The following is a 26,969-nucleotide window of genomic DNA, read 5'->3' as shown; positions in this document are numbered from 1 at the left end:
CTGTCTGGAAAAAAAAAATAATAAAATCTGTTGAGGCTGGGGGGTTAGAGAGATCTCTGTTAAAAGTCTTGCTGCTTTTGCACAGGACATGGGTTCGATTTCCATCACCCACATAAAGGCTCACGGCTGTCCATAACTCCAGTCCCAGACCTCTTCAGACATCAAAGGGCACTGCAGGTGCAGATGTACAAACACACATGGCACCAAAACAGCCACACAAAGTTGATATCACACCAACCCCTATTCATCCAAAAAAGTAAAGACCTGTACACCACCACCACCCACCCCCAGTACAGGACCCAAGCACCTCTTTGTTAGGTTTCAAACCTGGGACAAATGGTTGTGGTGTCTAACACTCTTGGACTTCATTTCCCAGAGGCATCAGCAGTTGCTGTGAAATGCATGCTGGGAGTTAAAACCCCGGTTTCCATGGATACATGCTGGTCTTTCCTGGGAAAGTTAGGGGGCAAACTGAAAGCTATTTTCACACGATGTGCCTCTTAGTCACAGTGTTTGTGCATAGGCAGGACAGTTTGTGGGTAAGCGGAAACAGGTTTATGGAGTAGTCGCCAACTTTAGAGGTGGATTTATCTGGCGTTGGTACTGTGCGCATGCGTAGTACATGTGTTGCGCATGCGCAGATCTGTCACCACGGCAAGCCTGTGAATAGAGTATCTGAATCGCTTGGAAATTTTTCAAATCGTTCTGTGCACTCTTTTTTTTTCCCTCTTCTTCCCTTACAGAAAAATGTGGCCAAGAGAGATGGTTCCATCTAAAGAACTTGCATGCTGTCGCAATGTGGGCGAGGTAGGAGCAATGATGTGGAATCTTTCAGGAATAAGCACTCTGACATTAATGACAGTGAGGAGAACAGATGTCACGGTGGACTGAAGCCAGAATAGCTCCGGAAAGACTTTGATCTCAGGTCCAGTTTGCATTCTAATTTTATACCTTAAACCTACAAGGTGGACTTAAAGGGGACCCCTTCCCTCCCTGACCCTGGACTAGGCACAAACCACATCCAAACACCTGTTTTCACAGAGAGATCCTTCACTAAGCAGGGAGGAAAAGTTAAAAGTGGCTGCTTTCTGACTCGGGCAGAAAAACAGCTGTCAATGACCTTGTAGAAAAAGAAAGAAAAAAGTGTAAGCCTATGTTAGAATGGGCTAGGATGTGTGGCATATTTTGACAGGGCATGTTAATTAGGTGAGCCAAAGGGGGCTTTTGATTGATGGACTTCAATATTTTGATAACTGGACCTTGACAGTCAGCCTCAGGAGGAGGAAGTGGTCAAATAAGGGAATAAGCCTTGCTGGCTAGCTTTAGGAATGTAATCTAACAGTTTTTAGCAAGGCGGAGGGAACTGGGGAGAAAGACAAGGTCTGCCAGAGCTACATGCTCGAGTGGGCTAAGGTCCCTTCAGCCAGTGTAGTTACCAGTGAGAGACCCTGCTCCAAAAATCAAGGTGATACTTACCTGGCAGGGGAGATACCATGATCATGGAAGTGATTTTTCCAGGGCAAGCCTCTCCATTGCACTCCAGATGTGCTGACCCCTGCGATTTCCTGAAATGCAGGAAACTTGACTGCATAATTTGTGGTAGTGAGGGACTGAATTCACACTCTCCCTCGTATTATTTAAAAAAAAAAAAATCAAGGTGACCTGTGTGTGGTGCAGAGGCAGGAGTAAATTGAATGCCAAGGTGGTCTACAAAGTGAATTCCAAGCCAGTCTACATGGAGAGACTCTGTCTTAAACAAAATAAAATAAAAAAAAGCATGCATGAGGAATTGGAATTATTCAATTTTAATAAATTTAATAAATTCAATTTTAATCAGATCTTTTGTAACTACTATATCCAACATGTTAGCCACTCTGACAAAGGTAAGATGGAATCACAAAATGGCTTCAATTTGTATTTCCATGATGGCTAAGGATAATGAACCCTGTAGATGTAACCAACCATCTTATTAAATAAGAAACACAGAACCAATGTAAAAGAGAAAGCCAAAAGGGCGGAGCTCAGAGCTAAAATCTCACCCTTCCTCCTGCGGTGGTCCTAGCTCTCCGAAAGAGACCTATTTCCTGTGTGTATGTCTTTAAATAATCTTTCTGTTCTGCCTTCTCATTGGTTGTAAACCCAAACACATGACTGCCTCATCACTGCCTGAATGTACAGCCCTCTAGGTCTTAAAGGCGTATGTCTCCAATGCTGGCTGTATCCCTGAACACACAGAGATCTATGGGATTAAAGGCATGCGCCACCACTGCCATGCTCTTTCTATGGCTCTAATAGCTTTGACCCCCAGGCAACTTTATTTATTAACATACGATTAAAATCACATTTCAGTACAATTAGAATACCACCATAGAACCCTTAAATGTTTTTTGGTAATTTGTTTGGAGAGTTCTCTGTTCTGCTCTTTGGCTGGCTTTTTTTTTTTTTTTTTAAATTGGCTTTTTCTTTTCTTGTTTGGTTTAGTTCTTTGTCTATTCTAGGTATCACTCTTCTGTCAAATGGATAGCTGGTAAAAACTTCTCTCCCATTCTTAATGCTGTGTTGCTCATTCTGTGTGGGGGGCGGGGGGTAGGTGGCCTTGCACACACACCAAATAGACCTGTCTGTCTGCACGTCTTGGCTCAGTCTGCAGAGGTAGCTTTGCTGAGATGGAGCGAAAGGATGTTCAAAGGAAGGGTGTTTCACTCCGATCGATATTTCATTAGTGGGTCGTCTGTCCTCTTCTTTTACTGTTGCGCTGTATAAGCACGGGTTATTATCGGCTGTACCAGAGCTCAGAAGTTTGAAGTGAGTCTCACTGGACTAAGCCAAAACATTAAGGCCGCACCCTTAGAAATTCTGCAAGGTGTCCCTGTCCCTGCCTTGCCCTCATCTAGAAGCCTTCAGGGTTATGTGGCTCCTGATCTTTCTGTATCTTTCAGGCTAGCAAAGGCGAGTTAGTAGATTGTCCGCTCACATTGTCTCACTCAAACATTGCTTAATCTAATGTCCATGCTGTTTGTAATTACACTGAGCCCACCAGGATAACTGTATATGATTTGTCTGTCTTTTCTACTGGCAGCCTATTAAGTCAGTCCATCTGTGGCCTTAACTCCTTGCCGTGTTCCCAGGCTCATACACTAGCATATGGACATCTGTTTTTGTTTCATGCTCATTGGTGTTTTGTCAGTATATATGTCTGTGTGAGGGTGTCAGATGCCCTGGAACTGGAGTCACAGACAACTGTAAATCACCATGTGAGTGCTGGGAATCAAACCAGGGTCCTCTGGAAGAGCAATGAGCCATCTCTTCAGCCCCCAGATACAGACGCTTTTTTTTATATTGATTTTGTTCATTATGTGTGTGTATGTATATGCGCACAGGTATGGTGCGCATGTGGAGGTCAGAGGAGAACTTGTAGGAGTCAATTCACTCCTTCCACCGTGTGGGTCTCAGGGATGGAAATCAGGTAGCCAGGCTTGGCAGTAAACACCACTGCCCACGGAGTCATGCAGTCATACCCTAATATGGACATTTTTGAGTCACTCATCCTGTCTACCTCAGCCCCATATGTTCAGACTCCCCTTAATGGTAACAGGATCCCAGCTGCCACATAATCTATGCCCCCCCTTTGTTAATCTGTTTTTTATTAAAATTCCTGTGAGTTTTAAATTTCTTAATGGGAAAAATGCAAATCTGCAAAAAAGGAAAAAAATGAGGACTTTAAGCAACTCATAAAGATTAGCAGGCAAGGTCAGATAGTACAATGCTATTTCTTTAATCCAGGTCGCTAGGAAAGCCGAAGCAGGAGGATCACAAGTTCAAGTCCTACCTGAACAACTTAAAAATGGCTCTATATCAAAAAGTTTAATTAAAAAAAAAAAAAAAAAAAGGCTAGGGTGGGTACTGAGGCTAGCTAGTCAAAATTACCCATTATATCACCATGCATAACATTCGTTTATTTCCTATACATATCTAAGCATGCTTGTGTTTCTGGAGTCTTAAGTCCTGCTAATTAATCATAGAAATGAATAAAAGACTCTAAATCAGTGGTTCTCAACCTGTCACAACCCCTTTGACAAAACTCTATCTCCAAAGATACTTGCATTATGATTTGTAACAGTAGCAAAATAATTCTATGGTTGGGAGTCACCACAACATGAGGAACTGTATTAAAGGGTCATAGCATTAGGAAGGTTGAGAACCACTGCTCTAAGTCACAGTATATAAAAGAAATATAGGACCAGCAACATGGTTCAGCTAGTAAAGTGGTTTGCTGCCAATCTGACAATCCAAATTTGATCCACTGGACCCACATGGTGGAAGGAAGAAACCAATTCCCAAAAATTCTCCTCTGAGCACCACACACCCATATACACATTCACATGCACATAAAATAAATTACTTCTAAAATTTTTTAAGTAGCTGGGCAGTGGTGGCACATGTCTTTTATCTCAACACTCAGGAGGCAGAGGCAGGTGGATCTCTGTGAGTTCAAGGCCAGCCTCGTCTACAGAGCAAGTTCCAGGACAGGGGGGAAAAAAACTTTCAAGTAAATAAATACGATTTTTTAAAAGGAATCCATGGCAATTATAGGTCACATTAAAGTGAGAGCTTATGAAAACGGCTGTACCCTGCCAGTGAATTCTGTCTTGCTTGGTGTATGGTTTTTGTTTTTGTTTTTTTGGTTTGTTTTTGTTTTGTTTTGTTTTTGCAGGAATTGGTTCTCTCCTTCCACCATGTGGACCAGGGGATCAAATTTGTGTTGTCAGGCTTGGCAGCAAGCCACTTCACTAGCCAAACATCATGTTTATACCTTATACCGTAGGAGACATGCTTCTTTCCCAGAACCTGATGATAATCACTGGCCTGGCACTACAAACGGGGTGGCGAGTGGGGTGGTTTGCACCAAGAAGTTGAGGCAGGAGGATTGTCAGTATGGAGAGTAGAGAGTCCAGGAGATCTGACACCCTCACACAGGCATACATGCGGGCAAAACACCTTTGCACGTGAAATAAGAAATACATACTTTTTAAGGAAAAAAAAAATGACAGGGGCCATGGTGGTCTCCCATTGATCCCAGCACTTGACAGGCAGAGGCAAAGGCAGACGAATCTCTGAGTTTGAGGCCGTCCTGATCTACAGAGCAAGTTCCAGGACAGCCGGGGCTACACAGAGTAACCTGTGACCCAGAGAAAAGGGGGAAGGAAAAAAAAATCCCCTCGTGAAGACATCAAGCCTTGGACTACATTTCCCAGAGGCACCTGGGTGCAGCAGTTGCGGTGCATGGTAGGCTGGGGATGCTGTTTGAAGCTCCCTTCCTCACTGTACCTACAGGCTTGGACTAAATGGGTTCCAGCAACAAAATTATGGTATATTTGCACTGTATGTGCACAGGCAGGGTGCAGAGATTGCACAAACAGTGCCCGTAGAAGGAAGGCTGGGATTAGAGCGGGGAGGTGTTTACCGACGGTGCGCATGCGCAGTCTATAGTTCTGCATCGGCTAGCTTCTCATACGGATTGATTAACTCCTGGGTGTATTTGTACCACTGACATCTATGGGAGTAGCATACATGCAACTACGTTAAGTACCTTAGCTGCTATGCCTGTAAACTGCTGCAAAACCACAGGTCACATGCATGTTCTGGGGGGTCTCTCTTGAAGAGTCTCTGTCTCCATAAATGTCTACTGTATGCAGAAATATTTGTAATACATGTAGACTAGCTTCCACGACACTATTCTTGCAATTGAGTTGCAAGAATCTTTCTGGAATAAGTACTCCCACACCAACAAGAGTGGAAGAGATGAAATATAACCCGTGGACTAAAGCCTGGTCAACGTCGTCCACCTGGACGAGCGCCTGAAAGGACCTCTTCTCCGGTTTAACATGCATTATCATATATTCGAGGCGTTGGTTAAAGGTATCCTGAAACAAGGTTGCCCTCCAGACTAATTTTTTAAACAGGATCAAAGAGGCAGAGTGGGGCGTGCGTGGATGCACATCCGCTGAGTCAGGAAGTGCTATCAGAAGGCAGAGTTGTCTCCACTCCAAGGCCGTGAGATCAGAGGCCGATCTAGCTCAGCTCTCACAGTCCACGCCTGGCTCAGGTCCATAGCAGCCTTGGTGTGAATGTGACATATGCATGGCTTGATACTTGCAACTTGACAGAGTTTTTGTGTTGTGTCAGCCAAGTTTTTCAAGAATTGCCACGGGCAGGTGTGTCCATACTCTCCAAGGTTCCCTGAGTCCTTTGGGATAGTGACTGCACATATACATGCACAACAAACCCTCAACTGTAAGTACAAGTGGCAGAGTTTTTGGCCGAGAGGGGTCTGTTTCTTGGCAGTCTGGCCAGTGTCAGTTTAAAAGTCCCATTCATCCTCTCAACTTCACTTAAACATTGAAGGTAGTATACCATGTGTGCAAGTTTCAAGTTAATTCTCTGTGAAGGTAGGAAAGGCTTCTACCCAGCCCGGAAAAAAAAAAAGTGCACAGCATAACCAGCAAATTATCCATCCCCTCTGCTGGGTGGGATGTCAATAAAGTCCACTTTTAATTGTCTAAATGGGTAGGAAGGACCCCTGGTTCTGTTGGCATGTGGACCTTGGGTCCCTGCTTGGATTGTTTTGAGCACACTGCAGGCAGGCTTTGCTAGCTTGCTGGGTCAGTGTTGGCATCCACCAAATTTCTTTGCAATGATTCTTTTTTTTTTTTTTTTTTTTTTTTTTTTTTTTTTTTTTTTTTTTTTTTTTGGTTTTTCGAGATATGGTTTCTCACTTTGTATACCAGGCTGGCCTCGAACTCACAGAGATCGCCTGGCTCTGCCACCCAAGTGATGGGATTAAAGGCGTGTGCCACCACCACCGGGAGCAACGATTCTCGTAGGGCAGTTTTTCCAGGTGGGTTGTTTCATGAGCTTGCCAGATTAGGCTGGGAGAGGTCATCTCAGGAATTGCTATTTTCCTCTCTGTGTTTCTCAGCCCGCCCTCCTGGTTTTCAGCAGCCCCTTCTTCAGTTTCTCTCTCTTCTGGCTTCTGTGAGGGGAGTTCTAGGAGCACAAAGAGTGTAAACATACCTTGGTGGGGGGCTGGAGGGGCAACAGAGGGGACTGCGTGGCTGTGTCTGCTCAGAGGGCAGCTGTTGGCTGTCTAATCTGCTAACTGGTTTTCCAATCTACCTTGACTCTTTGTGTGAGCCTGGCAGTGCGCCACACACATCCACGGCTGGGGGCCCAAAGAGCTTCTAGGACCTGTAGCGTTTGGTCTTTGTTTTTAACTTCTTTTTTTTTTCTAAGATTTATTTATTTATTATGTACAGTGTTCTGTTTGCCTGTATCCCTTCAGGCCAGAAGAGGGCACCAGATCTCATTACAGATGGTCATGAGCCACACCATGTGGTTGCTGGGAATTGAACTCAGGACCTCTGAAAGAACAGCCAGTGCTCTTAACCTCTGAGTCATCTCTCCAGCCCCTGTTTTTAACTTCTTTGCCCCCTGAGGTAAACAGCCCTCTTTCTCAATATATTGTTGCTTTGACTCCCTTGATATAAGGGGCTATTCCTCCTGTTCTAGGCTTCAGCTCCCATCCATAAAAGGTTCCATATCTGAACTAGGAAGCAGCTCATCCTTTAAGTCTGGCTGTGAGGAAAAAGCCTCTTTGATAATTTCTCTGAAATCATGGAAGGACTCTCCCTCCTCTTGAGGCAAGGGTGTGCCCAGATTTAGGGCCTGGTACCATAGCTGCTGTCTTCTTGGATCAGGAAAGGGCCTGGTATTTCCCTCAATGTCACATTGGAGAGGGCTCTTCCCAAGAACCCAGCAAACCAAAGTCTGGTGAGCATCCCCATGTAGTTGTTGAGTCTGGCAGAGCTTATGGGCCTGCCAAGGTTGGTGAGCAGTGTGTCCAGGTGAATGCCACTGGAGGGGCAGGATCAAATAGTCTTTCGACTACCTCGGAGCCATGCAGTGCCGGCAGTTAGAGCTGGTAAGGAGGTGGCATCACAGGAAAAATTTCATCCTCTGGGGAAGCTAATAGGGGCATTTCCTTGGTGACTTCAGGCTCAAAAATTTTTGTAGCCAATATGGTCTGGGGCTGGGAAGACCCCAGTATCTGGTAGCAAAGTCTTAGCAGAGGGTCTCAGGGCAAGGAATAGCATCATGAATCAATATGTGGGGCGTGGTCTGAGTAGCCAGGTGGTCCCATACAGATCTGGGCAACTTTGCTAATCAGAGTCAAATCTAGAGTTTGTTCAGGTGGCCAGCCGACATCAACAGAAGACCAATCAATTTTACAGAGAGTCTTTCATTTGAAGGACTTCATCTTTATTTCATAGTCAGCAGTAAATTCTCTTTTAAAGTTGTTGAGCACCAGATGGCGATGGTGCACAGCTTTAATCCCAGCACTCAGGAGGCAGTCAGGCAGATCTCTGAGTTCAAGGCCAACCTGGTCTACAGAGCAAGTTCCAGGACAGCCAAGACTACATAAAGAAACCCTGTCTTGGAAAAAAAAAAAAAAAGTTGTTGAGCATGGTTTGTAGGACTGTGCGGTTCTCACACTGGGACTGTGGAGACCCCATGATGATAAGAGTTTCCTAACCAGGAGCTGGGGAAGTTATATGGGCCTAGCCCTGTGTGGCACATAGGATGGGCTAGTGAGGACCAACTTCTCCCTCAAGCAAGTCTCCCCCTGGCCAGCCCCCTCACAGAAACTTCAGAGGTCTTGCCTAGAGCCACATGTATGTCCCTGTGCTTGGTCACCTCTATTCAGGTGAAATAACCTCAGCTGAACTGCATGCAGGTTGGCATTCATTCAAATCCCATAGCCACAGGGCTGTAGGTCCATTATAAGCATTCACACATTCATTCAAAAGTTATATATTCCTATTAAATTCCTAGCCCATTTCTCTGGGGACCATTCTACCTTTCCCTTGGAGACCAATGCCATCTCAGCATCCCATCAAGGCTTTGGATACAATCTCCTGCAGAGTGACCAAATTCGTGCTGGCTCCTCCTGCCTATCTCCATAGGGAGCTTTACCTGGACATCCAGCCTAGTCTCATCTTCTTCCACTCCAGTCCTGAATCTCACAGTCCCCTTGGCCACCAGAAGGGGGCCCAGGAGTCCTGTTGGGGGCTCCAACTTCCCACTACCAGAGACCAGGAAGTGGCTGAGAGGCCAGGGAGTGGCAGCCTCTCCAGACCAACTGGAGACCTAGTGAATGAGATCTCGCTGGGTCTTTCAGAAATGTCTTGGGAAATCTTTCTGGAATAAGCACTGCCACACCAATGAGAGTGGAAGAAAGGAGATGTCACTGGCAGACCAAAGCCAGGATAGCTCCTGAAAGGCTTCCATCCCAGGTCCAGTCTACACTGACATTTTATACTCTAAAACCACGAGGAGGGGCAGCATGCAAGAGAGATGTTTACAGAAGCACATGAGGCAGTCCCTGGTTGTTGGGGGCATTTCTGTTGTTTCGGCCATTTCTCCAGGTCTTTCTGTTCCTGGTAGCAAGCGGAGTTGCGCTTGGCAAATAGGTGGTACAAGCAGTGCTTTGAGAAAACTGCTAAATAAATAAACCAGTGTCCGATAACTACTGTTTCTACCTTATTCTACTTCAGTTGTACACTCCTCCCGAGGGTCCCAGTGCCCACACATGTAACCATACCACTCAAGGTGGCAGGGCTGCCAGCGACTCTGAGCTTGTGACTGGTGGACGATGTGTCTGTGTGCAAACACCAGGTACATTGTCTTTTGAATGGTGCGGGTGCTGTATTGTATGTACTTGAGCAAGGCAATGGTACCTGTCAGGACATGGAAATAATAATCCTGTCATTTAATGTCATGGGGTGTGGCTCAGTGAGTGGCATAGCATGTGTTTAGCATGCACCACTGTATCATCCCTAGCACAAAAAAAAAGGAAGAGAGGGAAGAGTGACCAAGCTTTATCTCAGAAGAGGTTAATCAAACATACTCTCTAGGAAGGCCATATAAATGACAAAAGAAAAACTCTGATGAGCTTTTCCATCCCCTGTCATCTCAAGACTCTCCTGACAAAGGTTCCTGACATGAGAAGCAGTAGAAGGAACAACGGCCTGTTTGGGCGTCATCTCCCAGATGGACACATTATTGTTTCTGTAGTTTTTATCTTCTGCCTCTGGACAGCTGTGTGTTCAAGGTTTGGTTGGCTCTTGTTTTTGTCATTGTTTGGGTTTTTTTGTTTGTTTGTTTTAATAATTAGCATGGGACTGTGTGTTCCACGGTGCATGTGTGGAGGTCAGGGGCAACTCAGTAGAGCTGGCTCTTCCACTGTAAGAGACCCATTGGGCGGTGGTGGCACACGCTTTTAACCCCAGCACTCAGGAGGCAGAGCCAGGCGGATCTCTGTGAGTTCGAGGCCAGCCTGGTCTACAGGTTGAGTTCCAGGAAAGGCACCAAAACTACAGAGAGAAACCCTGTCTCAAAAAGCCAAGAGAGAGAGAGAGAAAGAGAGAGAGAGAGAGAGAGAGAGAGAGAGAGAGAGAGAGAGAGAGAGAGAGACTCATGGATTGAACTCTAGTCGTCATCTTGCTGATCATCCATGCCTCTCCCTTTCTTAAATGTAAGTGTGATGGCTGTTCTTGGTTGTCAATTTGACTACATCTGGAATTAACTAAACCCCAAGCAGCTGGATACACCTATGAGGGGGACCTTTTCTTGGTTGGATCATTAGAGGTGGGAAGATCCATCCTAAATGTAAATCTTTTGAGTGGGAAGATGAATCTTAAATCCAGGCCACACCTTCTGCTGGCAACCTGCATAAAGGACATGGAAGAAGGAAGTCTTGGCTCTTTGTCTGCTCATCCTTGTCTCTTTCAAGTTCATTCCTTCCCTGGCATTAGAGCCCAGTTCTTTGGGATCCAACATATAATGAAGACCAGATGAGACATCCAGCCTTGTGAACTGAACAACTACTATATTATTGAGCTTTCCACTGGCAGACAGCCATTGTTGGACTAGCTGGGCTACAGCCTGGAAGCCACTCTAATATATGTATATGTGTTTTATTTATTTATTTATTTATTTATTTATTCTATCAGTTCTGTTACTCTAGAGAACTCTGACTAATGCAGTAAGGTCACCTGTGGTCCAGGCATGCCTGATGCCCTCAGACGTCAGAAGAGAGCACTAGATCGTAAGGACTAGATTTAGACAGTTGTAAGCTGCCATGTGGATGCTGGGGATGGAACCTCAGTCCTCTGTAAGAGGAACATGTGTTCTTAACTTCTCATCCATCTCTCCAGACCCTGAAATCCATTTTTTAAGCTCCAGAAAGGCCCTAATGTCTCATCTATATACTCTTCTCCCCCCCCCAATTGTAGTATTATATAATATTAAATAATGTTTTGAAATTTGTATAGGTTCTGGAGTGACTAAATCAAGTTGACCTTTAATCTATCCCTCCCCTCACTCATTATCATATTTATGAGGACAATAAACTCTTCACTCAGCAATTTTCAAATAAGCTGGACTCCATTTTTCATGATCATCTCCAAGTCCCACAGTAGATTTCCAAATGAATTTCTCCTCTCTAACTGAAGCTGCAAAGATTCTCTTCACTCTCCCGGGCCCCAGTGACCAGCATTCTACTCTCTCTCAGTCATCTTAACTTTATCACAGTCCATCTGCTATTGGTATGATGTAGTATTGCATTTCTGGAACTTATTTGCCTATTTTAATTTTTTTAGATTGTTTTTTAATGTGTATGAATATTCTGCCTATTGTATATCTGTGCATCTTTTTCATCTTTGATGCCTATGGAGGAGGACAGAAGAGGGCATTGGATCTCCTGAAACCAGAGTTACAGACAGGTTTGGTTTTTGTTTCATTTTGTTTCTTTTTCTTTAATTATGGGGGGGGGGACCAATATGTTTGCATGAGTGCAGGTTGATCCAGAGTCCAGAGGAGAGCATCAGCTTTACTTCCCACGCTCATCCCCCACCTCTACACTGGATTTACAGGAGATGGTGAACAGAATGTGACATGGATGATGGGAACTCTGGCCCCTCTACAAGAGCCGTGGGCACTTTTTGATTTTATGTGAGTGAGTGTTTGGCCAGAATGTATGTATTTGTACCAAGTGCATGTCTGGTGCCTGAGGAGCTCAGAAGACAGTGTCAGGTCCTCTTGAACTGGAGTGGTGGACTATTGTGAGCTGCTGTGTGGGTGCTAGGAATTGACTTCAGGTCCTCTGTAATAGCGGCAAGTGCTCTTAACTATTGAACCATCTCTCCAGCCCTGATATATCATATTCAACCTTTAGTCTTAGTATTTGGAAGGCAGAGGCAGATGGATGCTTATGAGGCCAGTGTGGTCTACATACTGAATTCCAGGCCAGGACAACATAGTCCGACCTTGTCTTTGGGGGGAGGTGGAATCCATGTATGTTAAAACATACACAAAGAATAAGACCTCTAAATTGTTTATTTTCTTCTCAATATATACTAATTACACATAATAATGGTTTTGTGGACATTATATTTATATATAATATATTTTGGTCATATTCACTGTGCTGAATAGTTTTATGTCAACTTAACACAATCTAAAGTCATCTGAGGAAGAAGCCTCAATTAAAAAAATGACTCTAAGCCAGCTTTGGTGGTGCATGCCTTTAATCCCAGCACTCTGGGAGGCTAAAGACAGGCGGGATCTCTGTGAGTTTGAGGCCAGGCTGTTCTACAGAGCTAGTTCCAGGAAAGCCAGGGCTACACAGAGAAACCCTGTCTCAAATAAATGAGTAAGTAAGTAAATAAATAAATAAATAAAACATGGAAAAGCCCTTTTGGGGGGAGGGGACACAAGAGGAAGAAGAGGAGGAGGAGGATTCTGATGGTGCCTCCAACCTGGCGGTAGTGGCATAGGCCTTCAATCCCAGCACTCAGGAAGCAGAGGCAAGCAAGTCTCTGTGAGTTCCAGGACATCCAGGGGTAGCTACACAAAGAAACCCTGTCTCAAAGAAAGGAAGGGAGGGAGGGAGGGAGGGAGGGAGGGAAGAAGGAAGGAAGGAAGGAAGGAAGGAAGGAAGGAAGGAAGGAAGGAAGGAAGGAAGGAAGGAAGGAAAAAACTTCCCTAAAATAGGACTGTAGATAAGCCTGTAGAGCATTTTCTTACTAACCATGGATGGGGAAGGACCCAGCCCATTGTGGGTATTGCCATCCCTGGTCTCCTAGGAGAGCAGGCTAAGTAAACCACATTGAGAAAGCCAGTAAATTTTGCACGAATCTTAAATATCTTAATAAAAAAAAAAAAACCCAGAGCCAGATATTGGAGTAAATGCTGAAAAGCCATTGCCATATCTCGCCTCACAAACTCCACAAATCCTCTTACTCAAAACCTCTGAGTCCTCAGCCAAAAAGGCTTTAGTTCCTGTCTCCTCCAGCCTTATATACCTTTCTCCACCCAGACATATTATTTCCTTCCTAGTGCTGGGATTAAAGGTGTGTGTGCCTCCCAAATACTGGTAGCAAAGGCATGAAATCTCAAGTGCTGGGATTAAACAGCCTGACTCTGTTTCTCTCCTAGACTGGGTCAATCTCATGTATCCCAGCGTGGCCTTGAACTCACAGAGATCTAAACAGATCTCTGCCTCTGAAGTGCTAGGATTAAACATGTGTGCCACCATTGCCTGGCTTCTATGTTTAATCTAGTGGCTTGCTCTGTCCTCTGATCCTCAGGCAAGCTTTATTTGATACACAGTTTATCACCACAAGTAAGCACCACCCCTCCCTAGCCTCTGCATCAGCGCTTGCAAACCTCCAGGTTTCTGCCATTTGTGTTCCTGTCCTAACTTCCTTCTATGATGAGCAGTGATGTGGAAATGTAAGACAAATAAGCCCTCCCCCCCCCCAAGTTGTTTTGGTCATGGTGTTTTATCACAACAATGATCACCCTATCGTGGGTGGGTGTGTCCCTCTAGGTGGCGTACCACTGTATGCGCTCATATGTACTCATACATCTGTGTGTGTCCGTGTGTGCACGTGCATGTGTGTCTGTGTGTGTGTTCGCATGTGTGCGCAGACACGTATGTGTATGTGCGCGCGAGAGTGTATGAGCGCACGCTTGAATCTAAGTATCTTCTCCATTGCACCATGCTTACCCAGCCAGAACTCCATGCGCATGCGCACTGTCATGGGTTGAGGTCTGGGATTGCTTGGGTTGCCTGTGTAGGTGAATGCCCCCACCCCCTCCCATGACGCACGCATGTGAGCATTACTTTCCCTTTGCTGGGCGCTGATACGGCCAGCTGTTGCCTTGACAACGCGGCCGGAAACTGCAGGGGCAGGGGGACACACCGAGTCTGTTTATACACTGCAGAAAAGGGCTGCAAGCAGCAAGGGCTGCATGTGCAGCCTCGAACCCTTGTGGCAGTTCTATCTTGCTTCTGACGTGGGACACCGACGCGGTCTGTGGCACCACTGCTGAGGTATACCCAGGTAACAAGTGTGAGCCTAACACGACACATTTAGTCGCGACTGCTCCATAAGGAAGACGAGACTGGTGTCAGTGGTTTTGACAGGGACAAGAGTAGCTAGTCCAAGCATGTGCGTTGCGAAACTCTGACACCTGTAGGTCCTCCGCCTTTACCGTCTGAGCACCGTTGAGCCCTAGGTAAAATGACCAAACAAAGGCGTCAGGACAGTTTAGGAGCTAGCGTTGTGCGTAGTCTTCCTTTGTGGGGATGCAAAGATCCCTCATGCTACAGGTAGGAATATTAAAAACAGGTCCTCCAGTGTCTGGGAAGTTCAGAGCCAACACGAGGTTTTACAAATAGCCTAAAAGTAGTTGAGCCTCGGGTATGTTTTCTGTTTTAACCTGTTCTCCGCAGAGCCGCTGTTTTCATCGTCGTCCATCACACCCCGTCTTCAGGACAACCGAAGACGCTGTCTTCAGTAGGAAGGACTTTCAGGCATCTTACAGGTAAAGGTGAGTTTCTCTTTTGATTAGAGAATTTTGCCTTATAGGTTTTAATTTGTCCTTTGAGGTGTTGATACCCATACTAAGAAGGGGGGGAAGATGGTATTTCTTTATTTTGAAAATAATGCAAGTATCATAGGAACCAATACGTGAGATCAAAGGTGCTGACATCACAAGACCAGTTGCAAAGAAGTATGCAGTCTTGTGACCCACCCACACTGTATCCATTTGGAGCAGTATTGGGTGACCTGCTTTAGTGTATCTGCTTAAACAATAATAATAATATCCATTAAAACGTATTCAAGATGAGAGAGAATTTCAGACCTGTTATTGGTTCCTCTTACCTGTTTTTGACCTTTTGAAAACTGGGTCATTATAAGGATAGAATGCATTAACATCTTATAACCCCAAGCATTGATTGGTACATACTATCTTGTCATCACATGAATAATGATAAGCGTGGATACTTATAAATCACGAGCAGCATGCATATGAAGGGGAGAGTGATGGGTGCTGAGAAGTTCACAAAGAGAAAACAGCTCTGGATGGTCAAGAGCAATAACCTTCGCAGAGCATGGCAGTACATGGCTATAAGCTCAGCACAATGGAGCCTGGCCTGCAAAGCAAAATTCTGCTTCAAAAAATTCAAATAAATCATTTGTGATGTCGCAGATATAATCCCAACACTTACGAGGTAGAGGCAGGAGAATCCGGTGTTCAAAGCCAACCTGGAAGAACTGTCTCTTTAAAAAAAGAAAAAAGGAAAGAAAAGAAAAAATTCAAAACATATGTGTGTTTCTAGAGCAGCACATCCTCCTAAAATTTTGTATTAATTCACAAATGACTCCAAAGCTTAGTTTGTGAATGGAATCCAGAGCTGTGGGTCTGTCACAAAAAAAAAAACAGATGCAGCCTCTGAGCTGAATTTTTTACACAGAATGTCTCTGCCCCCTGGCTGTTCATGGAGAGGATGCATTTCTTCATGAATGCAGATATATAAGTGTTTCGTGATGAAAACCAGCCTCCTAACATCTGACATTCATGTCAATTATTTAGACAGTTTAAAGGACACAAACTTAAGAATCAAGAAGGGAAGCTGAGCCTGCTTGGTATGTATGCCTGCAATCCCAACAGTCTGGGAAGCTAAGGCCAGAGGATTGTCACAAGTCAGGGACAGAGAGCCTGTCAAAGAAAAATAAACAGGGGCAGCGATGGCACACGCCTTTAATCCCAGCAGAGGGAGGCAGAGGCAGGAAGATCTCTGAGTTTGAGGCCAGCCTGGTCTACAGAGCAAGTTCTGGAACAGACAAGGCTACACAGAGAAAGCCTGTCTTTAGATAGATAGATAGATAGATAGATAGATAGATAGATAGATAGATAGATAGATAGATAGATAGATAGATAGATAGACATTAAATGGGGCTGGAGATGTGGCTCAGTGATGGAGTACTTACCTAGCATGTACAAGGAACAAGATTTGAGCCCCGTAGCAAAGGAAAAAAATTAATAAGCAGCTGTGTAAAATTCTTGATCTTTTATAGTAACAGATATTAATCATTTCATATTGCCAATTGCTTTAGATAGATTACCTTAAATTTGGGACAGCCACATCTCCATAATGTTTCTATTCCAGTTTTAGCAGGAAGGAAACCGACACTAGGAGGTTAGTAACTGTCACTCACTCTGACATTCAGCACAGCAGGAGTTCTAGCACATTACATGCCTGATCTCAGTCTCCAGGTCTGTTGTCGCTGTGTGATCCAAGCCCCTCACCCTGCATCATCAGGTTGGTGTTTACAGACTGCTCGGCCTCCGCCTAAGACAAAGCAAAGCATCTCCATCAGGTAAGATGGAGACTGTCTCTTGGGATCTGGCAGCAAAGGCCCGATGTTTGGAGACAAGGCCAGATTCTTTACCGCATCCCAGACTTCTCCCAGACATACTCCAAGCAGGGAACTGTCTTCGAGACAAACCCCTGCCCCCCCCCCAAAAAAAGTAAAATGCCTCCTCTTGATTTTTATCCAGAAGCATCTTAATCTTTCTCTCACTGTGCTTGTGTATAGATTGGGATGTGGCAGTGAAAACTGGAAGTCACTTGAGAAGCCAGTTGCCACTGGTTTAGTTATTCACTTTTTCCTGCAGTTCTCAGACTTCGTGTTTACTGTGGAAGAAGCCCCAAGATGGCCAACAAAGCCTTGAGTTCTGGAACCAAGGCCCGTGTAAGTGTGTGTTTCCTTCCTTCTTAAAATGTACTGGTCAGCAGCCACACTGGTGGAAACCCATGAACTGTGGACTAACAGCTGTGGAGCCCCCATAGGGCTAGACTAGGCCCTCTGGATATGGCAGACAGTAGTTTAGCTTGAACTGTTGGGAGGGCCCCCAGGCAGGGGGATCGGGATCCGTCCCTGGTGCATGGGCGGACTTTTTGGTGTGACACCTTGCACAGCCTTGGTGCAGCGGGGAAGGGCTTGGACCTGCCTCAGCTGAGTATGCCAGGCTCTGCTGACTCCCCATGGGAGACCTTGACTTGGAAAATGTGGGGGGGGGGGTTGGGGGAAAGCTGGGGGATGGGTAGAGGGAAGGGGGGGAAATCTGTGGTTGGTATGTAAAGTGAATAGAAAATTTCTTAATAATGAAAAAAATGATAAAAAAAAAATGTACTGGTCAGATATGGGGACATTGCTATGAATACCCAGAGCTAAGCAAGCCTTTTCTACTTAGCTACCCCCTGATTTTCCCTATGCCAGTGAATCATGGTCCCATATAAGCTGGTTACTCAATCACTGAATTATTGAGAGTCTCCTGTGTGCTCAGTTTCTTTTTGGTCCAGAGTAATATTATAACAATGAAGGAACAAAATCCCTTGGGCAAAATATTGGCCTCTCTGTGACCTGACAAGTTGGACATGCCAGTCCCATTGGACCATAAGAGAAAGCATTGTTCATCTCTACTGACTGGTCTTGTGTTCTGGGTAGGTAAGAAGGAATATGTCCAGTGATCTTCATCTTAGTATATGCTGACATACAAGCTTTGCTAGGTTTCTCAAGTTGACACTGTGTTGAATAGAGTTGTAACCTTGCCATAGAAACCAGGAGATACATTTTGTTGTTGGATGGGCCTGCCAGACCTCCATATGATGCTTAGTCATTTGGTACCAGTGTCCTCTGCATCAGGAACAGGAGAAAGGAAGAACTGACAGTTGTCTCAGTCAGTCAGGTATATGACTCCAAGAGGTTTAAATCTCATTAGCCTGACTATGTGATAAGATTTTTTGATACTTCTGTTGTTATAAAGGGAGACTGCTCAGTGACTTGAACATTCAGAACACCCAAATATGCAGAGCCTAAAATAAAAGATCTTGAGGCCATCTTGGTCTATATATCAAGTTCCAGGACAGCCAGGACTACATAGAGAGACATACCTCCCACCTCCTAAAAAAAAAGAATGTTGTAAAGCCAGACATAGTGGCACACGCCTTTAATCCCAGAACTCAGGAGGAAGAAGCAGGTGGATCTCTGAGTTCGAGGCCAGCCTCGTCTACAGAGTGAGTTGCAGGCTAGCCAGAGCTATGCAGAGAAACCCTGTCTTGAAAAAACAAAATTAATTAAATAATTTAAATTAACTAATTTAAAAAAAATAAAAGATCTTAAAAAGCACATTTTTTTTCTTAAGAACAAAGAGAGAGGGTCTAGAGAAATGACTCAGTGGTTGAGAGCCCTGGCTGCTCTCCTAGAGGACTCAGCTTCAATTCCCAGCACCCACATGGCAGCTCCCAGCCATCTGTAACTCCAGTTCCAGAGGATTCCACAGCCTCTTCGGGCCTCCGTAAGTACCAGGCATATATATGAGGCACAGACTCATATAGGCAAAATATCTATCTACATAAAATTAATTTTCAAAAAAGAAGAAGAAGAAGACCAGAGAATTTAGCTCACTGATAGAGTGCTGGCCTCACATGCATGATTCAATCCCCTGAACTCCTGAACTCCAAGAGAAGGTGAGCCAGGGATGTAGCTTGATGAGATGAGATCGAGTGCTTACTTAGCACTTACGGGGCCCTGGGTTTGAGCTCCAGCATGGAGTGGGGAGGGAGACAGCAGCACCTGGGAGAGAGCGAGATTGTTCATCGTAAGATGCTTGCAGACAAGCCTGGTGACCTGAGTTTGATCCCCAGAACCCGTGTTGGAAAAAGTGAGAACCAACTCCCACAAGTCCCCTGAGCATACACAATAACACATGTACATGCACACAGATAAATAAAGAACCTTTAAAGAAAAATCATCTGGATGTAGTGGTGCACCTCTGCAATCTCAGTACTAGGAGGGCGTCTGAGGCAGGAAGATCATGAATTTCTTGTTTTGACTGGGCTACATGACAAGACCCTGTCTCAAAAAGCATAAATATATATATGGCCAGAAATGCCTCAGCAGGTAAAGGCACTTGCCACCAAAGTGCTTGACAAACTAAGTTTGATACTCAGAAACCACAAGAAACAGAAAGAACAACTTCTACAAGTCGTCTTGACCACCACATTGTACGGCATGTGTGTGCCCACATTCACAATCGGAATCACGATGAACTTAATTATTTTTAAGTAATAAAACAAAGATATCGTAAGAACCTGCACCCATCAGTAACTGACCAAGCAGGCACTAACATGTTGTGCTTGTGAACAAAAGGTTGTTTCATCTTCTCCCTGGCAGATGGTTATCTGCACAGCCTTGGGCTCTGTAGTGACACAGCGGTGCTCAGCCTGGAACGTGGTGTTCCTGCTGCCCTCCATCTTCAGCTAACACAGTGGCAGCCATCACCCCCTTCATCCTGAAGGTCTCTCCTGTCACCTCATCAGGTATGTGTGGGTTTCTGTTTTCAGGATTTGGTGACATTCTCTGATGTGGCTATAGACTTCTCTCAGGCGGAGTGGGCCTGTCTGGACTCTGTGCAGAGGGACCTGTACTGGGATGTGATGCTGGAGAACTACAGTAACCTGCTCTCCCTAGGTAAGCTGTATACTTCAGGTAACCTAGACTCTGCTCCCAGAGCATCAGCATTCTCCTGTGATTCTCAGGACCATTTTCTAAGAGACCGTTGCTAGAGAAGGCATTGAGCTGATCCGTGTGGAAGTGGACTCCCCAGGCCTTCATCTTCTCATCCAACAGTCATTGGCCCCTTTGGCTGCCCCCCTTGTGATCATCTCTCTTCCCTCATGATCAAGGGGTAAAGTGGAATTCTGGATATTTATAACCATCTTCAAGGAAGGTAGCCTTGTCTTTAGATGTTGTGTTTACATCCAAATTGCTGTTCACTTTTGGATTTTGAGGACCCACCTAAAGGGGAAACATCTCAATCGAGAGCTCTGATTTGCTGTTAAGTTAAACACCTTTGTGTTTAACAGAAAGTAAATTAGACACGGAATTTGTGTAAAACCAAAATGAGGAGATTCCCATTGCCGGCACATTGTACCTGAAGTGAGATGGGAAGTTACAGTCCATGAACCATGTATTTGACGCTGGATGCACATGCCTGCAGTCCCGGCACTCCAGGGGCCAAGGCTGAAAGATTGTGAGTGTGAGGCCAACACATCAGGACCATGTCACAAAATAAAATAATACCAAGAAAGGCTAATGTTAGACCTACTGTACACCGTGCACTCTTTTTTTGTTTGTTTCTTTCTTTCTTTCTTTTCATTATTTTTTTTGTTTTGTTTTGTTTTTTGTTTTGTTTTGTTTTGTTTTTGTTTTTCAAGACAAGGATTCTCTGTGTAGCTCTGGCTGTCCTGGAACTCTCTCTGTAGACCAGGCTGGTCTTGAACTCACAGATATCAGCCTGCCTCTGCTTCCTTGAGTGCTGGGATTAAAGGTGTGCGCCACCACCGCCCAGCATGCCGTGCACTCTTAAAAGCACAGTGTGTGTCATGTGTACAGTTCATTCTCACAAGCTTGTAAGTCATGACTCTTTTTGTCAGTGTAAGAAATAGTTATACTCAAGTACAATGACTAGTCACAGGGAAGACAGAAACTGAACTTGCCAGGCATGGTGGCACACTACTGGATATGATAGCTCACACATATAATCCCAGCACTGGGAAACTGAAGCAGGAAGATTACCATCAGTTCCTGGGCTACTGAATAAACATACAATTCAAAGTTTATCTCACTCCCCCTCCTCCCCAGAACTGGAATCTGAAGATACACCTCAACTGACATGCCCAAGTCTCAGGGTTCCATCCCCAGAACCAGAAGCGTAATTCTGACAGTAATTCATGCATGCTGGCAGCCATCTTGCTCTACTTAACTTGAGGGTAAGCAAATGTTTGAGATAGGGTATTTTCCCAATCATCTGATTTCCTGTTTATTCCTTAAAGCTCTCTCTTTTATGAAGTCTTTATCAATCTCATTTTCAGTTTTCAGTGGCTATAACCTAACAGTTCCTGATTAGAAAAATCTGAGGCAGACACACCTGTGATCCCGTTGCTTCAGAGACTGAGGCAAGAAGCTTAAAACTTGGAGTATGGCTAAATAGCAAGACCCTATTAAATTTTTTGACTTTATAAATTTTTTCTTCAGGGGGCTGACAAGATGGTTCAGTGGGTAAAGACACTTGTTGCCAAGCCTGACAGTTTTAAGTTCAATCTCAAGTACTTACATGGTTAAGGGATGGAACCAACTGCCCCAGGTTGTCCTCTGACCTCCACTCATGGACTGTAGCACATATGTGTGTCTCACATACACACACTCAGCCGATCAATATAAAAACCATTGTTTTTCTTTCATCTCTGTATTATAGAGCATTGATCCTTTCTTTGTAGTAAGAGCATTATCTTGAAATATGTGAAAGCAGGGCTGGAGAGATGACTCAAAGATTAAGAGCACTGGCTGGTCTCTTCCAAAGGTCCTGAGTTCAATTCCCAGCAACCACATGGTGGCTCACTACCATCTGTAATGAGATCTGATGCCCTCTTCTGGTCTGCAGGGATGCGTGCAGGCAGAACACCGTATACATAATAAATAAATTAATAAATCTTTAAAAAAGAAAAAAAGAAAAAAAGAAATATGTGAAAGCTGGGCAGCATGGCATATTCCTTCAACACCGACACTTAAGAGACAGGGACAGATATCAAGACCTCAAGTCAGCCAATTGCAAGAAGAGGCAAAAGATATAAAAATAAAAAAAAGCGGCGGTGTGGGCACGCCTTTAATCAGCACTCAGCCAGCATCTTGGCGAGAGTTTGAAGGCCAGCTACACTGAGCAACTGTTAAAGATATTAAAAAAAATAAAAAAGATAAAAATAAAAAAACAGTGTTGTAAATCTATGTTCCTTTAGAGTGGCTATACTAGAACTTAATCCTCTTCTTTACCTAATACTTTGTTATCTACTAACCAACCTCCCCTAATCCCTACTCGTTAGCCTACTAGTTTGGGGAACTGGTATTCTACTACCTGCTACTTTTTTCTCTTTTAAGCAGGTTCCCCTGGCCAGCCTGGTACTCACTATGTAGCCCAGGCTAGCCTCAAAGTTGTGGTGCCCTCATGTCTTGGTCTTCTAAGTGTCTCAGTTACAGGTGAAGCCACTATACCCAGATTCTACCCTCTACTACAGCAATCAAGGTCCCACTGGTTGTTCTGGAACTCACTCTGTAGACCAGGCTGGCCTCAAACTCAGAAAGGTCTACCTGACTCTGCCTCCCAAGTGCTGGGATTAAAGGCATGCACCACCACCGCCACCACCCAGCAGGATGAGCTTTTTTACATTCCCTATTAATACATGGAGTGTTTGTTTTTCTGTTCCTGGCTTATTTTACTTAACATAATGTCCTGCAGGCTTATTCATGCTGCCCCAAGTGTGTATTCTCCCCTGAGCCGCCAGCTAGTTCAGTGTTTAGTTTCCTTGGACTTTCCAAGCATGTCATCTCACACCTACAGCATACATTGTATCGTGTTTGCTTTTAAGACCTTTCTGCCCTCTTAACACAGAATCTCTAGAGCAGCAGTCAGCATCCTTTCCCATTTGGCTTTAGCAGGAGTGCCCATTGTATTCTCTCACTAACAAGCTGTGGCCTGAGAATATCAATGCTGCTGGGGAAGCTTTTGAATCATGGTTAGTTTTAGCTTCTGATTTTCCCTTTCAAAGAAACAAATGAGGGCTGGAGAAATAGCCCAACAGTTCAGAGCACTTGCTCTTCTTACAGAAGACCCTAGTTTGGTTCCCAGCACTCTCACCATGGCTCACAACCATCTGTAACTCCAGTTCTAAGGGATCAATGCCTTCTTCTGGCCCCCACTGACAGCAGGCATGAATGTAGTGAACATACAGAAATGCAGTCAAAATATGCATACACATAAAATAAAATAAACTTTTCTTAATGTCATTTTTCTTCCAGATGGGAAATTATCAAAAGGGGTGAACATTTTAGCTATTAGAAGAAGCATTTATGGACTGAGCTCTTGCAAAAGGAATCCAAGTGACAAAAGTATATCTCCTCACCCTGATGGGATTGGTGAAGGTGAGTGTGAACAACCGCAGGGCTCTGAAGAGGAAAATGTCAGTGATGTAACAGACAGGACTAGAAAAGCAACCACTGAGAGAGAAAAGCTGTTAGTTATTTAGCCTCGTTGTGTTCTTACCCTGCAAGGAAATGTCACAAAACATGACAGAATCCGCTTATAAGAGTTTTATTAGAGATAAAGGGACAGAGAGTGTGCAGGCCTGTGGGAGAGACTCGTGCATGGAGAAGAAGAAGGAACCAGGAACATGGCGCTCGGTTTTTAAACTGGCTGGGCGTGGCCAGGTCACATCACTACTCCACGCGTGTGTGTAGATCACATGGCCACGTTGCGTGCTTACGTGGCCATGAAATGTCACAGATCCTGGTTACGTGAGACGCCTTGACCCGGAAATGCCTATCCTGACCTGGAATTGCAGGCATAAGGACGGATGAGAGACGCCCGACCGGAAATGCTATCCTGACCTGGATTGGAGGGAAGGGCGGGTATATGGACCATAGGGGCGTGTTGTGAACCCTTCAAAAGCACACCTACAACATAAGTGAGACCTCAAAAGGAGAGCTCCTTCTTAGGTCAGGAATGTGGGAAAGCCTTTAGTCGCAGGTATCATCTTAGACAGCATCAGAAAATTCACACTGGCAAGAAGCCCTATGAGTGTAAAGACGGTAAGAAAGCCTTCCGCTGGTGGAATCAGCTTACTCAACACCAGAAAATTCACACTGGAGAAAAGCCTTATGAATGTAACAACTGTGGAAAAGCCTTTCGCTGGGGTTCGAGCCTTGTTGTTCATAGGAGAATTCACACTGGTGAAAAAACCATACTTATGTAAAAACTTTGGGGAAACCTTTAGATATGGCTACAAACTCACTCGGCATCAAGGGCTTCATACTGGGGAGAAAGACTGTGAGTGTAAAGACTGTGGGAAGACTTTTAGTCATCTCTATAAATGTATGCAGCACAAGAGAATTCACAGTGGTGATAAGCCCTATGAATGTAAAGACTGTGGTAAGGTCTTTATTTGTAGTTCCAGCCTCATTCAGCATAAGAGAATCCACACAGGTGAGAAACCCTTTGAATGCCAAGAGTGTGGGAAGTCCTTCACTAGAGTCAATTACCTCACTCAGCACCAGAAGATTCACACTGGGGAGAAACCGCATGAGTGTAAGGAATGTAAGGAGGGCCTTTCGCTGGGTTTCAAGCCTTATTAAACATGAAAGAATTCATTCAGGTGAGAAGCCCTATAAATGTACAGAATGTGGTAAGGGCTTTAATTATGGCTATCACCTCACCCAACATGAGAGAATTCACACTGGTGAAACACCTTATAAATGTAAGGAGTGTGGGAAGACCTTTATATTTATATGGATCAACCTTCTTAAACATGAGAGAATTCACACAGGAGAGAAACCCCACAAATGTAAGGGATGTGGGAAGGCCTTTAGTTACGGCTACCAGCTTAAACAGTATGAGAAAACTCACATGGAAAAACTGTGTAAAGAGTGTGGAAAGATTTACAATAATATAAACCATATCAAAGAACATCAGAAGACTCACACACATTGGAAACATTGACTATAAAGAGCAAACCAAGGCCTCTCGCCTTCATTCATTCTTTCCTTGGTGATTAATTTATCTTAAGAAAGTCTTCGTGGTCACTTGCCTATTTGTAGAATATCAGAAGGCATACTAGAGGTGAATTTGAGAGAGTGTAAAAGTCACTTTTCTTAATGATCATATTCTTTCCATATTGGTGTTTTTACTGAATAAGTTGGTTGAGTAAACCCACAAAAGCCAACCAATACCATTCTACCTTTTATTACATTTCAGGTTCATTCTAGGGGGCAACCCTGCTCATGTGACATTTGTGGCAAAGCCTTTAGTCTTGGCATATACTGTACCAGCTAGCATCACCATTCCACCTATTTGCTCTCTGTGAGACACTCATAAGCTGCTCCTTACCCCTGATAAATCCATCATACACTGAAGGAGATCAATTGAAAATGCACTTAAGACACTTTACCAGCCAAACACCACAGCTTAACCCAGCCTGTCTCAAATGTGCTCAAATCATGCCCTTTATCCTACACTGGGCAAAAGCGTCTAACACAAAGTCTATTCAGTAATAAAATACTGAGTATCTCCATAATTTCTTGACTAGTAGCCAGGTATGGTAGCACATGCCTGTAATCTCAAGAGGCTGAGATGGGAAGATTGAAAGTTCAAGGCTAGCCTGAGCAACATACCAGATTCCAGACTAGCCTACATAGCATGACCCTGTCTCAAAAAAAAAAAAAAAAAAAAAAAAAAAAAAATTGGGAATATTTGTTAAAAGTGAAACTCAGTGGTGTATTGGGTATGTTTTCACATCATTGTGATGTTGAAGAATCTATGGTTATATAGGTATACCTTCACAACATCTTGAAATTCAAAAATGAGTGGTTGTGTTGAGTACACTTTTACAGAGTTGAAAAATGAGTAGTTATATTGAATACATTTTCATGCCATTGTAGAGTTGAAAAATCAAGTGGTCCTATGGCTTCATTTTTGCACTGTCATAAAGTGGAAAAAGCAGTTATATTTAGCATACTATCTTGCCATTGTAAACCTGAAAAAAAAACAGTTGCTTACTGACTGTGCTTTCAGAGAATTGACAACATCAGTGATTGTACCAGGCATACTTTTGCAAAACTGAAAAAATCAGTAGTTGCATTGAATATGTTTTCACACCATCGCAAAGTTGAAAAATCAGTAGTTGTGTGGACACACTTTCCCACTATTATGATTTGAAAAGACTAAGGTCTGGATAGCTTTTGTGCCATCACAAAGTTGAAAACTATGAGCTAAAATTCCCATAAATCAAGACTGTGTTTGTAAAATGTCTGTTCTGTACATTCCCTGTACATAAGGATAATCACTGTGGAAATTAAATGGTCCATGTAAACTCCTTCGAACTGTCTCGGGAGACTGTCAACTCCCTAAATATTGCCTCTTACTGTTCTTGTGGTCACCCATTAGTGTTGCTGTCATGAGCCATTCCAGGAAAACCTCCTGTGGGTTCCGTGAGAACTTTACAGAGATGGCATAAGGAATGACTCTTGCCGTCTTGGATTAAGCAGTGGTTTCTTAGTGAACAGGCCACACTGAATGAGAAAGGTCATTTGCCTTCATCAGAATATAGTCTGTTGATGAAGAAAAAGAGCAAAGGGGAAGAGCAGGATGAGGGCAGTACTTCGTTTACACCAATTGGCAGACTCACAGAGGCATTAGGAATCCCCAAAGTCAACAGAGACTCAGAGGTGACACAAGTCAGAGATCATCAGGTGACCAATAAGTAAATGGAAATGTGTCCCACCTCATTCCTCAGCAAGGAAACGCAAAGGAAAACTACTATGGGGTGTCAGGAGTCATCAGAATTCCTAACATTAAAATGAGAAAATCTGTCAACTATCTTTCCATATAAGTAAGTGAGGTATGATGGATGTTACTCTGGTTCAGTCATTCTCTACTGTGTACAT

At 44.1% G+C, this 26,969-nt stretch overlaps 2 protein-coding genes and 1 non-coding gene across 10 annotated transcripts; all 3 read left to right on the top strand.

Annotated features, from left to right (window-relative positions):
• On the top strand, positions 1–23,618 carry LOC114688230 (zinc finger protein 331-like). 8 transcript variants are annotated; one of them, XM_037202749.1, is made up of 6 exons: positions 1–807; positions 14,861–14,958; positions 16,583–16,793; positions 17,092–17,168; positions 19,823–19,949; positions 23,331–23,618. In XM_037202749.1, the coding sequence occupies exons 4-6, from the start codon at positions 17,130–17,132 to the stop codon at positions 23,555–23,557; spliced, it is 393 nt and encodes a 130-aa protein (XP_037058644.1). In that variant the 5' UTR covers positions 1–807; positions 14,861–14,958; positions 16,583–16,793; positions 17,092–17,129; the 3' UTR covers positions 23,558–23,618. The 8 variants fall into 8 exon arrangements, 6 of the variants coding, with proteins under 6 accessions (XP_037058644.1, XP_037058658.1, XP_037058662.1 ...); XR_005090873.1 differs by lacking the exon at positions 1–807 and adding an exon at positions 21,123–21,250 and having other exon boundaries at positions 13,856–14,958; XR_005090876.1 differs by lacking the exon at positions 1–807 and adding an exon at positions 18,622–18,774 and having other exon boundaries at positions 13,856–14,958.
• On the top strand, positions 1,469–1,631 carry LOC114688233. The gene has a single exon (XR_003733769.1). It is a non-coding gene; the product is annotated as a U1 spliceosomal RNA (small nuclear RNA).
• Positions 23,619–23,773: 155 nt separating the features above from the next.
• Positions 23,774–25,785, top strand: Znf331 (zinc finger protein 331). Its single transcript, XM_037200035.1, is given in 4 exon segments — positions 23,774–23,825; positions 23,997–24,265; positions 24,267–24,626; positions 24,628–25,785. Coding segments are annotated over 4 exon segments (1,080 nt in total). The 3' UTR covers positions 25,027–25,785.
• Positions 25,786–26,969: the final 1,184 nt, after the last annotated feature.

This window comes from Peromyscus leucopus, chromosome 1, assembly GCF_004664715.2.
Source record: "Peromyscus leucopus breed LL Stock chromosome 1, UCI_PerLeu_2.1, whole genome shotgun sequence".
NCBI classification, from domain to species: Eukaryota; Metazoa; Chordata; class Mammalia; order Rodentia; family Cricetidae; genus Peromyscus; species Peromyscus leucopus.
Note: the sequence above shows the minus strand (reverse complement) of the source record. Positions and strands in the feature narration are given on the sequence as shown.